This window comes from Argentina silus (genome assembly GCF_951799395.1).
Source record: "Argentina silus genome assembly, chromosome: 1".
Lineage (NCBI taxonomy): Eukaryota > Metazoa > Chordata > Actinopteri > Argentiniformes > Argentinidae > Argentina > Argentina silus.
In genome coordinates this window covers 31540983-31556121 of record NC_139655.1, presented here as the reverse complement: position 1 = coordinate 31556121, position 15139 = coordinate 31540983, and the positions used below count along the sequence as shown (strand labels likewise).

General features: G+C 39.9%; 1 protein-coding gene across 1 annotated transcript; it reads right to left on the bottom strand.

The window, feature by feature from the left end:
- Positions 1 to 4607: 4607 nt before the first annotated feature.
- Positions 4608 to 13603, bottom strand: sdr16c5b (short chain dehydrogenase/reductase family 16C, member 5b). Its single transcript, XM_083682673.1, has 7 exons — positions 13503 to 13603; positions 12359 to 12700; positions 10370 to 10501; positions 9381 to 9480; positions 8899 to 9043; positions 8485 to 8610; positions 4608 to 5340 (listed from the first exon to the last, which is right to left on the bottom strand). Exons 2-7 carry the CDS (start codon positions 12680 to 12682, stop codon positions 5247 to 5249), a joined length of 921 nt encoding a protein of 306 aa, XP_083538799.1. The 5' UTR covers positions 12683 to 12700; positions 13503 to 13603; the 3' UTR covers positions 4608 to 5246.
- Positions 13604 to 15139: the final 1536 nt, after the last annotated feature.

The window sequence follows — 15139 nt, the reverse complement described above, 5'->3', positions numbered from 1 at the left end:
TTTTGACCTGTAATTCATTTGTTTTTTCCATAAAGTCTAAACAGTTCAATGATGTGAAGTCCTTTTCTAAATCAGTCTGCAGTCCCTATCCATAAGTACTTCATATTTATCTAAAAATATCAGTTTAATAGTCATGCCTAACAGATCAGGCTGTTCCATAAACAGGCATGTGCAAACCACCAGTAAAACTCAGTAAAGGAATACTCCACATGTCTTACTAGGAGTATGCTTACTCCAGTTAACACTTTAGCAGGCACACTATAAGAATATGATCAAAGATATGTGCCCTTAGCCTCACTATAAGCCATAAATCAGGGCATTTTATTTTCATTACTTTTTTTCTTCTAAATATTTTGATGGTTTAGTTGCCCAGCTAAAGGTATTTTCTATTGAACTTTCTATAGACTTTAAAATTATCTTCGAAAGAAATCACATTTTGTCCACCTGGAGGCATATTTTTCAATAGCTCCTGCACAAATATTATTTTAACAAATAAGACATTTCAGAATGTTCTTATAGAGGTGTACAAATGTTTACAATTGTGTCAGTTAAAGTTCCTGTTTTTTGCATCTTAAGGTGCATTTAAGAAAAAAAGCGATGTCTGATAGTCATTTTAATAATTGTACTGCTAATGCTTGTAATGCTAGGGAAATTATCCAAACATTGCTTAATTTTTTTAATTTCATGTTGTTGCAGTGATATTCAAAAACAAGTTTTCAGCCAGGAGGCTTTAGTTTGCAGCTGTATTTTTTGAAGATCCCATAAAATCATACAGGATCATTTTCTTGTTACCTTTTTTCATATGTGGATACTTGTATGGGTACAGATGTGTGCTGACCAGCTGGCAACAACCTTTACAGACATATTCAACCTTTCCCTGTCCAGTGTGTAGTCATCACCAGTTTTAAGGTGACCACCACTGTTCCTGGTAACTCACCCCGTGGCATTCACATCTGTCATCACACAGTGCTTTGAGAGGCTGGTCAAGGCCCATATCAACTCCACATTACCTGACACAATGCAATTTGCATATTGCCCAAACAGATCGATAGAGAGAGGGTGGTGAAAACTGCCCAACGCATCACCGGTTCCTCACTCCCCTCCATTGAGGCTGTCCAGGGCAAACGATGCTTGCGTAAGGCGCGCAGCATCGTCAAGGACACTTCTCACCCAAACCATAGACTGTTCACCCCACTCCGCTACAGGTCTCTCCGCACCCGAACCAGCAGGTTCAGAGGAAGCTTCTTCCCTGTGGCTGTCACCCCACTGAACTCCAACTCTGCACCTAGGTGACAACCTGCCAACATCCCCCCCCCCCCCCCCCCCGGACAATTGCACTACTCTACCCTACATGTGATGCACATATCCTTATATTTTTCTTTTTAATACTACTGTTAATACTCTGCACATATCTGTACATACCTGTTTATACTGTTCATACGGCATTCCATATTTATTCTGCTATTTACTCTAATGTTACTATTAATACATATATACTGCTTATACTGCATTGCCTATATAGCTCATATGCTGCTTACACTGTTCATACTGCATTCTATTTATTCTGCTATAATCCTACTGCTAATTCATATACTGCTTAGACTGCACTACTTATACTATACTGCACTACTATACTGCGCATATACTGCACTACCTGTATATACTGTTCACACTGCACATTTCTGCTTTTTTGCACTTCTGGTTAGACACTAACTGCATTTCGTTGTCTCTGTACTTGTACTCTGCACAATGACAATAAAGTTTAATCTAATCTAATCTAATCTATAGATCGCACTGCACACTGCTTTATCTCCCCTGGACAACAAGAACACCTTATTCCAGACAGTGATGAGAAAGCCTACATTGAGGAGGTAAGAGCCCTGTCAGAAGGGTGCCAGGGCAACAACCTCTCCCTCAACATCACCAAAACAAAGGAATTTACCATGGACTACAGGAAGCCCGGAAGATCATCAACGACCACAGCCACAACAGTCTCGCCCTGTTCTTTCTGCTACTGTCCGGTATTGGAGCACCCGGTCTCGGACCAACAGGTTGTATATTGTGTTGTTATTACTTATTTCATTCTTATCCTTGTATTTGATTGCACTGTTGAGTGGTAGCTTGTACTAAGCATTTCATTGTATGTTTACAGCTGTATCCTGTCCATATGATAAATAAACTTTGATTTGATTTGTATGGCGGCAGAGAGTGGTAGAGTTGGATGAGAGTTTTTGTAGTTACAAAAAGAGTAATAGTTTAAAAGATTTAATAGGTATCAGAAATCTTTTTATCAGGGTTGATTAATATTTTCTGGGTAGTTGGAAGAAAGTGAGAGGTTGGTTAGCTTGGTTGACTGGATGGATGAATGGATAGATGGGAGGTATAGAAAGATCAAAACAATTAAGAGGTTAATCCGCATGGGTTATACTGAGAGAAGCAGTAGTGACTGGTGAAAGGATGATGGCTAGGTAGTTTAAAGGTTAGATAGATACGTATATGGTTGGAATGATAGATGTTAGAAGGTCATCGATAGAATGTTAGATAGATGGATGGATGGATAGATAGATAGATAGGATGAGCCTGAGGGTAGCTCAGTGGAGTGGGTAGAGAGTTGGTTGGTTGACCGGATGAGAGTTTTTGGAGTTTAAAAAAAGCTTAATAGTTTAAAAAGTTTAGATTAGATTCAACTAATCTAATCTAATCTTTTTAAACTATTAAGCTTTTTAATAGTTTAAAAAGCTTAATAGGTATCAGAAAGCTTATTATCAGGGTTAAATTAAGATTTTCAGGGATGTTGAAAGAAAGTGAGAAAGGTTGGTTGATTGGATGAATGAATGGATAGACAAAAGAGGGTGGATAGATGAGAGAGGGGAGGTATAGAAAGATCAAAACAATTAAGAGGTTAATCAGTATGGGTTATAGTGATTTGTGAGTGAGTGAAGCAGTAGTGACTGGTGAGAGGACTAGGTAGTTGAAAGGTTAGATATAATGTTGGAAATATTAGATAGATAGTATGTTAGAAGGTCATAGATAGAGTGAGCCTGGGGTAGTTCAGTGGAGTGGGTAGAGGGTGGGTTGGTTGGTTGGTTGAGTGGCTGACAGTGCTAGAGTTGGTTGGTTAAGTGGCACGCATGCGTGTGGATTCTACGCAACCCAATGCCACGAGCCGTCTAATCAAAATGAAAATTAAACTTAACAGTACTGCTGCTTCAAAAGTTGGTGCTGATAAACTAGGGATTCCGTGGCTGAATGAGATAAAACAGTGATTCAATTCATACATTATATTTGTACTAACTATACATTGACCATCCAGACCCAAAACGGGAGGTTTAAAAAAATCACTTTGTTTTGCTAATTATTGTTGCTAGTGCTAATATTTGCTAATACCTTCCCCCGACAACCCTTAGCCTGAAGGGGGAGAATTAAAATTCTTCTTCTTCAGTTGACCTTCCCCCGATATGACAAATGGCTGTGAGCTCTGTGGAATGTCTTAAGGTGTCAGAGCTGTGATGTCATCAGTTTAGAAGTAATAAGATGAATGGTGGTTGGGTCTCCTTAACAACAGCTCCTAATTTAAATACTGTGGTTTTTAAGGTGATATAAAAAGCAGTGGTCAGGGAAAAGCTCTCTCTCTTTCCTTTGTCCTGTTGTGAGGTTCTCATCATGTTGTGAGTAGCATTGTCTTGAATGACCTGTAGTCATCTCTCTATACTCTCTCTCTCTCTCTCTCGCCTTGTAATAGTTGTATAAGTATACAGTATTATTAAAGCCTCATTTGATTAATTCTATTTGACCTTTCTTGCACTAAATCAGCACAAACTCAACAATTCTTTGCACATGTCAAGATGTCACACTATGGTAACATTCAGATGTGCTGGCCTATAGTGGTACTGTCGCTGTGCATGCATTGCTGCAAACTTTGACAGGGATCACCTGATGATTAATTGTTAATCCAAGGATGGAATCCCAATTTCCTACCTAATTACAATTTGGGTAGGAAATAGACAGCTTGACAAATGCAAATAATAATACATGTTATGGTGTAGTTCGTTTTTTCACCAGCAGATGACACAGTTGCATCTGTGTTCCTTTTTCCAAAGCCATCCACACATTAAACATGTGGCTCTCAACCCAGTCCTCCCCCAGCCATTGCACATTGTATGTATTCTGTTCCACTACCATCTCACTTGATTTAACTAACCAAGGCAGAGGTTGAGCCAATTCCTTGAATTAAATAATCCCCTGCACACAGCATGTAGGTGCCACATCGTACCAACAATATTGTGCCCCACTGCACAGATTGAGTGTTGCATTAATAGTCAAATAAGAGAGAAATGCCTCCTACTCAGTGCATCACTTTGAACAGAATTGCTGCTATTCATGAGTGAGATAAACAAGGTAAATGTTTATCTGGAACCATGGCTTTGTTATACCATTGGACTGACAAAAAGCTCAGTAGAATGAAAAAGTTGTTTTCATTCATTTTAGGGGCTGGTGCTCATAATTTGACAGAAACAGTGTCATATGAAGGCCTTCATTAAAATTGATACCAAATCAGTGAAGGAGATTCAGTGGGAGAAATTACACATTGGACAATGTCATTTTGGTCTCTAAAATGTGTTACCGTTGAATCAATCAAGATTTTTATTACAATTAAAAGAACAATATCCAGCATCATAGCAGATAAGTTGTCCAACCTTCAGTTGGAAGGACAGTTTATATACCCTAGAATCAGTTTCAGTAGGCAATACATTGATTATGTGTTTGTTTGTGCATGTAATTGCCTGTCAAAGATATGCTGGGTATGTCAGTTACTATCAACAGATTAAGATAGAACATACAGTACCGAGCTCTGTGGTGCCAGAAGACTCACTGTCGTCAAGGGCATTCTGGCCCTGAACATCAGCTGACAAGCTAGAGATTCATCAATAGAACATAAATGTATTCATAAAGCTACAAATGATTCAGTCATATAATTAATGTATTCATAAAGCTACAAAGGAATTAGTCATATCATTAATGTATTCATAAATCTACAAATGATTCAGTCATATCATTAACCCTACACTGCTTAGCTAGAGATTCATCAATAGAACATACAAGTTCAACTTCAAGTTTCTAAAGTCTTATACACAAGTGCAGGGAGTAAAATTCTTGGGCTTGGCTCCTTGACATGAGGTAGTACAAGGTACTAAATGTACTTCATGCAACAACTGGATTGAGGGAGCCGGCAGTTATTTGATGCTTCAGTCCTCCTTCCTGTGGCCTTTGAATGTATCCATGAAATTGAATGCCCCCAGGTAATCTCCTAAGAGAAGTCCTAGCTTAGTGGGTAAAATGCTGAGGAGAGAACACACATGATACAAACACAGGGAATTAATCATTCAGCCTCACGCCAGCAGTAAATAAACAACCACATTTTTTTTCTTCAATATAGAAAACATATCAATATGGTGGGACACATACAATCCAACCTGCCCATTATTTCAAACCACACAAACAATTTTCATACATTGGCGGTACCTCCCATATAATGAGAGAGTTAGGATAAGAACACTCACAGGAAAGCGTAAAACCTGACACCGATTTTCTGTTTTAATAGTTACATCCCTCTTCCAGTGGTTCCTTATCAATAAGTAGCCTACCTTTGAGACCAGCTCAAGGCAAAATAGTTATTCGTTGACAAGGCATTTCCTCTATCCCTTCTCTCAAGTCTGATATGTTCATGGTTAAATGTTTCATGTTGGTATGCACATACTGTCAGCCTCATATCTTGTGTATTTACACTTTGCTCATAATTCTTGAAGTAAGTCATGAATGCTTATTATTACTGTGACCTGGGGTGGTCCAGTGGTCTAGCACTGCGGCCTACAGTACACACACACACATGCCCATGTCAAATCCGGCACATGCCTAATACCTCCTGTCTTTCTCTACTATCTCTATCCAAAAAAGAAATATATGTATACGAGAGTGGGACTACCCCACTCATAAAAAATAAGACGCTGTCCTTATTTATCCTATAATGCCACAAATGAATTTGTGTGCTAGGGTAATCAGCTAGAAACTAAGCAAGCAGTATATTTGGACATCGATTGCCGTTCGTAGCCTTTTGATTTCTGCAGGAAAATCAAAGGATTCTAACCAGACACTGGACTGGAAGTGTGCTACCATCGAAGACCGCTTACCTCTTTTCTGGGGTGCAGGTCTCTCAAGACTTTTGTCATGTACACTTTATATGCCTTTCGCCTCTGTTGTCTCCAAGGGGTGGGCTGAAGGGGGAGACACCAATTCTGCCCCCCTTCTTGAGATCCCTTCCCCCGATGGGCCAAAATGGCAACTGTCATTTCTCACTTTGATGTTTAAAGGCCCTTGGAATGTGTGATTTGACTGGTACTAATAAGATGATGTCTGATTTGTTCTTCCTTACAAACAGCTCTTGATTTAAACAGAATGTTGAGGAACATATCTTTCCCTTTGTTTTCTGGTCTGTGCTCCCAGCTGTTATCTGTGAGTACAATATACAGGCCATGTGGTCTGTTGTCTCTCCCTCTCTCTCTACCTCTCTCTCTATCTATCTTTTACCATAAGGGTAGAATGTAACATTTTGCTATGATGTATTTGCCTTGTAATAGTTATTATAATAGTTAGTATAAGTTTACAGTGTTATTAAAGCCTCATTTGATTTATTCTCACTTAACCATTCTTGCTCTAATCAACCCAAACTCAACAATTCTCTGCCAGTTGTTCCTTGGCTGGGACCTGTCTGGCACCTGTCTGGGACCTGTCTGGGTGTGCTCATCATCAGCAGGGACTGGGGAATTTGATAGGGATCATCATCAGAGACATTTTTGAAATTCGCTAAGTTTGAAGTGACAGCCCAATCACAGATTGTCATCATTCTACTATTTGACTCTACAAAGATAAGGGACTTCATTCTGAAATCATGGGAACATTATTATTGCACTCAGATGGACGTAAAGAAACCTTATGAGTAACTTGTTGAAGAATGATATTAATTGTACCTTATTTCGGAGTACCACAACAAATGGTGTGATATTCAGACTCTGAGGCAACAACATCTGAAAATTGTGGAGGGGGTTTTCAAAGCACTATTTATATCATTACAATGTTTGTCTCTGTGTGCATGTAAATGTTGTGTTGTAAACCTGCCTAACCCCCTGTACGTTATGCAGCAGCCCCTCAACTCTTTGTTTACCCTGCCGCCTCTCCACCCAGGCAGCTGTCAGGTCAAGTATCCTCTATCGTGGGCCTGCATTAGTCACTCAAAGCTTTGGAGCAGTCTCTAGTGTTTAGATGAGTGCCTAAACAAACAACATGTTCCAGCTCTCACTCCACTTATAATCTCTGTTCTGTGGATACACTCTAATGGCTCCAGTGCTTATAGCCCACACCATCTGTACTTGTACTCTGCACAATGACAATAAAGTTGAATCTAATCTAATCTAATCTAATCTGACACAAAGAAGCTTATCTGCATTAGCGCCAGACCATTCTGCGGTCCAGCAAGATTGAAGGAACAAACTATGTTTATGCAGCATCTTTTTTTTTTTTTTACTACTAACCCTGTGCACAGGTGTCTCACTCAGAGAGTGAGTCTATCTACCAAGTGTTTTTGCTGTATCCAAGAGCTGAACTGCCCATGGGGAATTTGAAAGGGTATTTTCTATGCTGCTGTATCAATACTGTAATGCTGGTGCAATTGCTTTGAGCCTCTAGATCTTGATCTAGTATTTCAAGAATGCAAAACTCAAGGACAGTATGTCCTGTCCCAGTTTGATTATGCCATCACAAGTGCTCAATAAGTATTGATATCAGTATACGTAAATCACATGGTGGATAACAGTGAAGGTTGGTGGAGGTAGAAATCGAGGACAGGCTCATTGTAATTGGGGGGGAAAAAAAAGTAATTATTCCTTCTTCTAGCATTGTGACTGCCAATAGCCCCTGGTCCTAGCGTAGATTCGTTTTTCTTATGATGACTGATAAATATATGATTCACTTACTTAGACAAATGTATTTGTTGTAAGTCGCTTTGGATAAAGGCGTCTGCTTGTTACTAGTTACTTTAGTTAAGTTAGTTAGTGGAAACAGTGTTTCCACCAGTTGACCTACAGGGATGAAAAAGCATGCCATCTGTTCCAATTCAGTATTGCTTTCAAGTGGCCCACAAAACTAATTATACTGTCATATCAGAATTGGACTACCATTCCATATATTACAATAAGCCCACCCTCTGATTTCTACCTCTATCAGCCTCCACTGGAATACCATGCTGGTTGTGTAAACAAAGATACTGCATACATATTGTTATGTCCATCTTAATTTAATCTAACCCAAAATACAAGTAGTTTAATACAGTTTAATTCCATTAAGTTTCATATCCATTCTCCTATCTGTGCAAATCAGCGCAGACTGTCTGCTTTAGTGACCCTTGCTACCTTTCTTAAGTTTGGTACTTACTTCTTCATGGCTAGAACGAGGTACAGACTCCGAGGCATATACAGGTAAACCTGGTCAGTGACGATGGCACGAATGATCTTCTTGGCCACATAGTCAGGTTCCAGGATGGGCATGAGGATGGGCCATCTGTAAAGAACCAACCAAAACACATCTCTCACCAATAACAAAGCATTTTATGAATCTAAATATTAGAAAGCGTGGATGAAATCCAATTTGTCAATTATTAACACATTAAATAGACTGCTTGAGTGCATATTTTGATCTTGTGGAAACAGTCGTGCTTGTGTTTGGGAACAGAACTTTTACCACTATCTTACTATTTAAGGGATGCGGGAATCATTATTAATCATTATCAATCATATCATATCTTTTGGAGTCAGATATAACGTATAACGCTTATTACAGGAAACCCACTTGGTGCTGGCCCCGTCAAACATCCCCGTGTTGATGAAGAAGGGACACACAATGGTGGTCTTCACTCCATCTTTTCCAGTTGCCAGCATCTCCAATGCCACAGATTCGGCGAAGCCCACAGCTGCAAACTTACTGGCACAGTAATCTGAGCACAGGGAGAGAGAGTGAAGGAATACAAATGCAGTGATCTGAGTATTCACAAGAAAACAATGAATACAGTAATTTGTGCAGACATGTGGTGACATTTTGAAACAGAGCCTTTCATATAAAATACTTCGTGCCTCACTTTTGTCAAATGGGTTTGGGATGCAGCAGACAACAACTGATATCCACATGGTCTAATTTTTAAAACGTTGTGCACAGTATTGCCTGAAACTCATGGATGTCATACAATTACAGGCTTTGTCAGAAAGGCACATAGGATTAGATGCCAAGTAGGATTAGAATTTCATATTGGAGGGATAGTAGTTGATAGTAGTTACCTGCCAAGCCGTTGACTCCAATCAGTCCTGCAGAACTAGCGATGCTCACCAGGTGACCATGGTTACTGGCGATCATTGCTGGGAGAAATGCTTTGTATGTCTGGAAAATCAGATCATGGCTGAATATAGTAAAAAACAATTGCTGGTAATAAAGTATAGCTATTCTAAAAACTGAATACCCCATGGGTAATCAGTAAATATAATTATAGAAAAGGATTGTATGTGATTTTGTTTTAAAGAGATACTAAAATCAGCTCCCGGTCCACGTAATAAGATTTTTTTTTCCAAGAGATTACCTGATTGGACAGAAAGGGGCACAACTCCTCACTACCATGAGCAAAAGCTTATTTTGCTGGGCTTAAACTAAGCCTAACCATAACCTGTGTCATCTAATGAGATCAGAAATGTATTAACATTATATCATGAACCATACAGCCAACACTTAAGCCTACATTTGATGTAAAGATTTAGTGATAAAAATCCTGTAGCACCTCTTTAAGTAACAAAAATAGAGAAATGTTCCACTTAAAAACTCACACTAATTCAAGTAAAGTATTCACTTAAAAAGTGAGAAAGAAATGGATATGAAAACACTTATTAACGTATATTATTCTAACTGAGAATACTTCATGTTTATACTTCATCTATCCTCACCGTATGGGCACATGCACATGCAGCAGTGGAAATGGATGAGTTTGCTATTTTATGTTATTCTCAGTTCGAATAATATACGTTTAAGATAGTAATATTGGAAATAACAAAGTGTTTTCATATCAACATATGTATATAGCCCACAAAGACATGAGATGGCTGTAGAATTTCTTGTGGTGATGTGTTTAAGTAGTCGTACTGAGAGCAGCGTAAATGCCTAGCCAAGAATGCTCAGGAATGGAAATATGACAGGAAAAAGGGTCTGGATGAGCTAAAACGCTCCAAGTAAATGGAAAATTTAACAGCTTCAGTATGTGGTCACAGAACCCCCGACTCACCCAGAAGTGGGCCATGGAGTTGACCTCCACAGACTTCTCAATCAGGCTGTCTGGAGCATCCATGAACTTCCTCCCTGTCACAATCCCTGCATTGTTTATGAGGATGGTTACATCTCCCACTTCCCTTTTCACCTGTTAAAAGAACAAAAACCCACACAGGCCTTGTTCACACACTACAACAGTACTGCCTGGGACAGTAATTTTCCCGATGGAACCAAACATTAAAGTTACAGCAAAAAGGTATTTGGAATTTATAAAAAAGGATGACATACTGTAGTTTTTGTTATGTCATCTTTAAGTAAATTATTTTTCCAATTCTCAGGTGCAACATTTAGTTGCCTAGACCGCAGGCTTGATGCCAGTGAGACATCCAGTATTATACTTCAAGACTGTATTGTAGTGTTTGAGTTTGTGTGAGAATTTAATTTGCATATTTGAATTTAGAAAATCACTTCAATGTATGTTACGGGAAATGTGTGAAAACGGGAAATGTATACTGCATATATCTCGCTTAATCTATGTATAATCTGTACATCCCCCGGTTAATGTGGACAGAGACGCATGTTTGATCTGCTGTAGGCCAGTGCGCGTACCACTCACAGTTGCTGTCCATCATTGACCTGTCCAGCCATGTGAACATCTCTTATTATGCAAATGTGCAAATGTGTTCCTCCTGATGTTCCCATGCCCTTCACACATGACACTAGGCCTACTGAACTGTCTGATTATGCTCATTATGGCTGAATTTCCGTATAGGCTACGGACGTATCTGATCAAATGCAGATCACCAAATCGGTTGGATAGTTGATAGCTAACTTGCACAATACAGTACATGAATGCCAGTGGAAAAGACGCGCTTCTCAAGACAAATGTTTACATACAGTAGCCAGCCTATCAGAATCTTCTATGTGACTTCTATGTTTTGGAACACTGCGTATCCCGTGTGAGGGGTTTCCCCTGTGTTGACTATTCCATTAGTCCATGGCGTCAACTCGACCAGCCCAGGTTTAGACGGCTTGCAAGGCGTGCACGTCTGCAGTCGTATCGATAACTCCTTACAGCTAGCAGCACACTCAATGAGTGACTTGATAGCTGGTGGAATTACGCGTCTAGTTTTTTATCTGATTGATGACTTGATTTAAGGCATCACATTCCATGCTAGTTTATGCGATCTCTGCTCAGGTAGTTGGGTACACCTAGGAAGCTTTTCGTGTCACATACACAACTGATGAGAGATGTTCTCAAGTGTGGCAGGCTGGATCGCAAATGCGGTGATGAAGCGCACTGGTCTTCTACAGTTCAAACATGTGCCTCTGTCCACATTAACCAGGGGATCTACAGATTAACCGTTGCAACGGGAAATGTACAGATTCTCAACGAGAAATGTATAGATTAACGGGGATATGTATAGATTAACCGATGAGTTGGGAAATATATAGATTGACCTGGGTATGTGTATATACTGTACATTAAACGCTGAGTTGGGAAATGTATAGATTAACCGGGATATGTATAAATTCCCTGTTCCCATAGCATATACAGTGCCCTGCGTAAGTACGGGGACAGTGAAGCATCTTCTTTTGACTCTGTACTCCAAAAAAATGGATTTGAAATAAAACAATTACTATGAGATTAACATTGAGATTCTCATCTTTAAAAGAGTTTGTGTTGTTTTCCCCTTACCCCAGGAGTTTTTTTTAAAAATGTGTTTATTATTTTTTTATTATTAAATTGGGCCCTTTCCTATCTCCATGTTGTGTAACACCCTCTATTACACTTGCATGTACATTGTACTCTGTTATAAATTAATTAAGATAACCAAGTTCTCTTAGTTGTGTATGATAGAGCTCAGTTACGTAAATATGGAAAGTTGCTTGAAACCCGATTTGCATGGTTCCCGGATGGAGCCATGTCCCTTATCTTTACAGGAAGTCAAATTATCACTCTTAATACCACTGTATTCATCTTCAGAAATGCAGGATGTCATACCTTATCAGCCACGGTGTACACCTCTGTCTTGTTGCTGCAGTCACATATGTATGAGTAGACCCTGGTAGCGCCCCTTTCTTTCACCAGGCGCTCCGTTTCCTTGTTTCCATCCTGACTAATGTCCCAAAGCACCAACGTGACCCCCCCCATGGAGGCCAACTCGAGGGCCATTAGCCTGCCAATACCGCTACCCGCCCCTGTGATCAGGACGGTTTCTCCTGCAATGCTTTTCTTTCGTGCAGGGATGAAAAGCTTGACTAACACCTCTAGGTTATAGTATACAGACAGGCCCAGCACCTGCAGCGTCTCCAGGAAAAAGTTCATCTTGAAGATTCAGTGGACCTAAACAGAGTTGAATGTGGCTTTAAGTTGATTGAACGAATAATGAGACTTCTCTATAGGCAACTTAAAGCTGTAAAAGCTCACACAAAGAAGCCACTTAGCATGTTCAGGGCTTAATTTAAATATATTTTATACTACCATTGATTGTTTGTTCTCATGACTTTTGATTTCATGCATTGATTTCTGCATGCAGGCAATACGTAAACAAGTTGGAGCTAATGAATCTGTGGTTGATTCTGTTGTGCTCAAGGACTGACATTTGAAGCTATAGCCTACATCCCATATGGAAAAGGTTTATACAAATCTTATAAGAATCTTATAATAGTAGTAACTACTACTAGTAGTTGTTAGAGCTATGTAGGGATAATGTTCGGTAGCTGTTTGCGGTATGTTGGCGTACTTTGAGGTTAACGTTTGGGTAATATGAGTGACTGAATATACTGTTGGCTATAGACTTGATTAGTTAGGACTGACAGGATAGCGGTATGTTACATGCAAACATATAGGCCAACATTATCAAGCAATACACTGGACAATCAGAACTACTGGATGTAGACATGTCTGCATGCTAAATGATATTGGTCCATGTATCAGTAAATATTTTCCATATGGGGTTTACAAAGTCTCATGTGACAACAAACATAAACAATGGCAGTTCCTGCTTTGGTTCAGTCATAAGAGTTAATAAGAGTCATTCATCATAAGAAAGCGGTATATTTCAAAAGCATATAGCCGTCATGATTTTACAAGAGTAACCTATTTTAAGCCTGGCAACATCCACATTTAAAAACGCTCAACTTACCACTTTCGTTACAGTCGAAGTTTGAGAAATTGATATTGAGCTATAAGCGAATACCCGACCTTTGCACACTAACTTACTCCAGACAACATCCGCATTTATCACTAAGCAAAGTTCATTTCTCTATTCTCTGGGTTTAACGGTACACAGGATGCAGAGGGTGCGGTCTTGCGCTTAACCATTTAAAACCCGGCATGTCAGTCAAATCGACATTCATGTTTTATCCACCGTGTGTTCTGATAGTTGGCTAAAACATTCTTCCATATTACCTCAATTATAAAGTCTTAACTCCATCAATACTATTACTAACTTTGACCTAATGACAGGCATTGTGGGGAGATTTAACTTTCAATACACGCGATCACTGCAGTTAGGTCCCGTCACGGTGCCAGATAATGATAAACTGGCAGGCCTATGCAATCGATCCATGCATGTCAAAGCTGTCGACTTCAGAACCGCGATTCACTCCAGAATAATGGTAACCCAAAGTCAGTCCCTAACGTTAGACTTACTACCTTCCCAGAATTGTATAGGACTGAGTCGGACAAACAGTTACCATAACGGACTTAATTGTATACCTTGCTAAGTGGGCTACATGCAGTAACTATTATTTTCTGGGATATAATTAACTCTTATTTATGTATCTGCCTTCATGCTGCGGTTATAACCCTTTTGGGTTTGTACAACCTCTGTGGAAAGAGAGGCCCACTCCAGTGATATGTCAACTTTTTGAGCAGCAAAACTATTATACAGGATATGGGATACTATTTTGTGTGGAAATTGCCCATAAAAAATGTTACCTATATTGTTTGACAATCATGAGGTAGATTTGCCCTCTTTACTCAAAACAGGCACAGCACTCGATGTGTGAGACCCAGCCACTATTCAATGTAAGTTGAATGGAAAATGCTGTTTTATTTTCTTAAACTAAAAGATTGACTCCTCATAATGTGATGCATTGAAGGATGTGTTCACCTTTTCTGTTGTCAAAGGTGATGCACTCCCTGTTCAATCAGTAGCCTAGCTGTCATCACGAAAACCTATACTGAATTGTTGTTTTTCTCTTTCAACATGAGAACTGTCAAACTTCACATTGTCGTTATCTATCATCCACCAGGTCAGCTTGACTACTTCTTAGATGAGATGGATGTCCTTCTCAGCTTCTTCCCTGAGGACGGCACAGCGCTCTCACTACTGGGTGACATCCAGTCAGAGAAGCTTCACTCGTCTGGAGTACTTGACCTTCTCTCCTCCTTCAGCTTTACCCTGTCCCACTCTCCTCCGACTCATAAGATGAGCAATCAGCTCAACCTTGTCTTCACCAGATCCCATACCTCCAAACTTACTGTTACCCATCTTCCAGTTTCTGATCATCATTTTGTATCCTCTCCCTTCCCCTCAAATCCACCCCCTCCCAGTCAGTCTCTACCCACACTGTATCCTCTCGTCGCAACCTGCGTACCCTCTCCCTTACTGCTCTTTCTTCCTGTCTCATCCTCCCTACCCTCTGTTGAATCCTTTTCCCTTCTATCCACTGATGCAGCCTCCTCCACCCTCCTGTCCACTCTTTCCTCATCCTTCGACTCTCTCTGTCCACTTAACCTCAAGGCCAGCACGATCCTCTCCACGCGCTCCTTGGC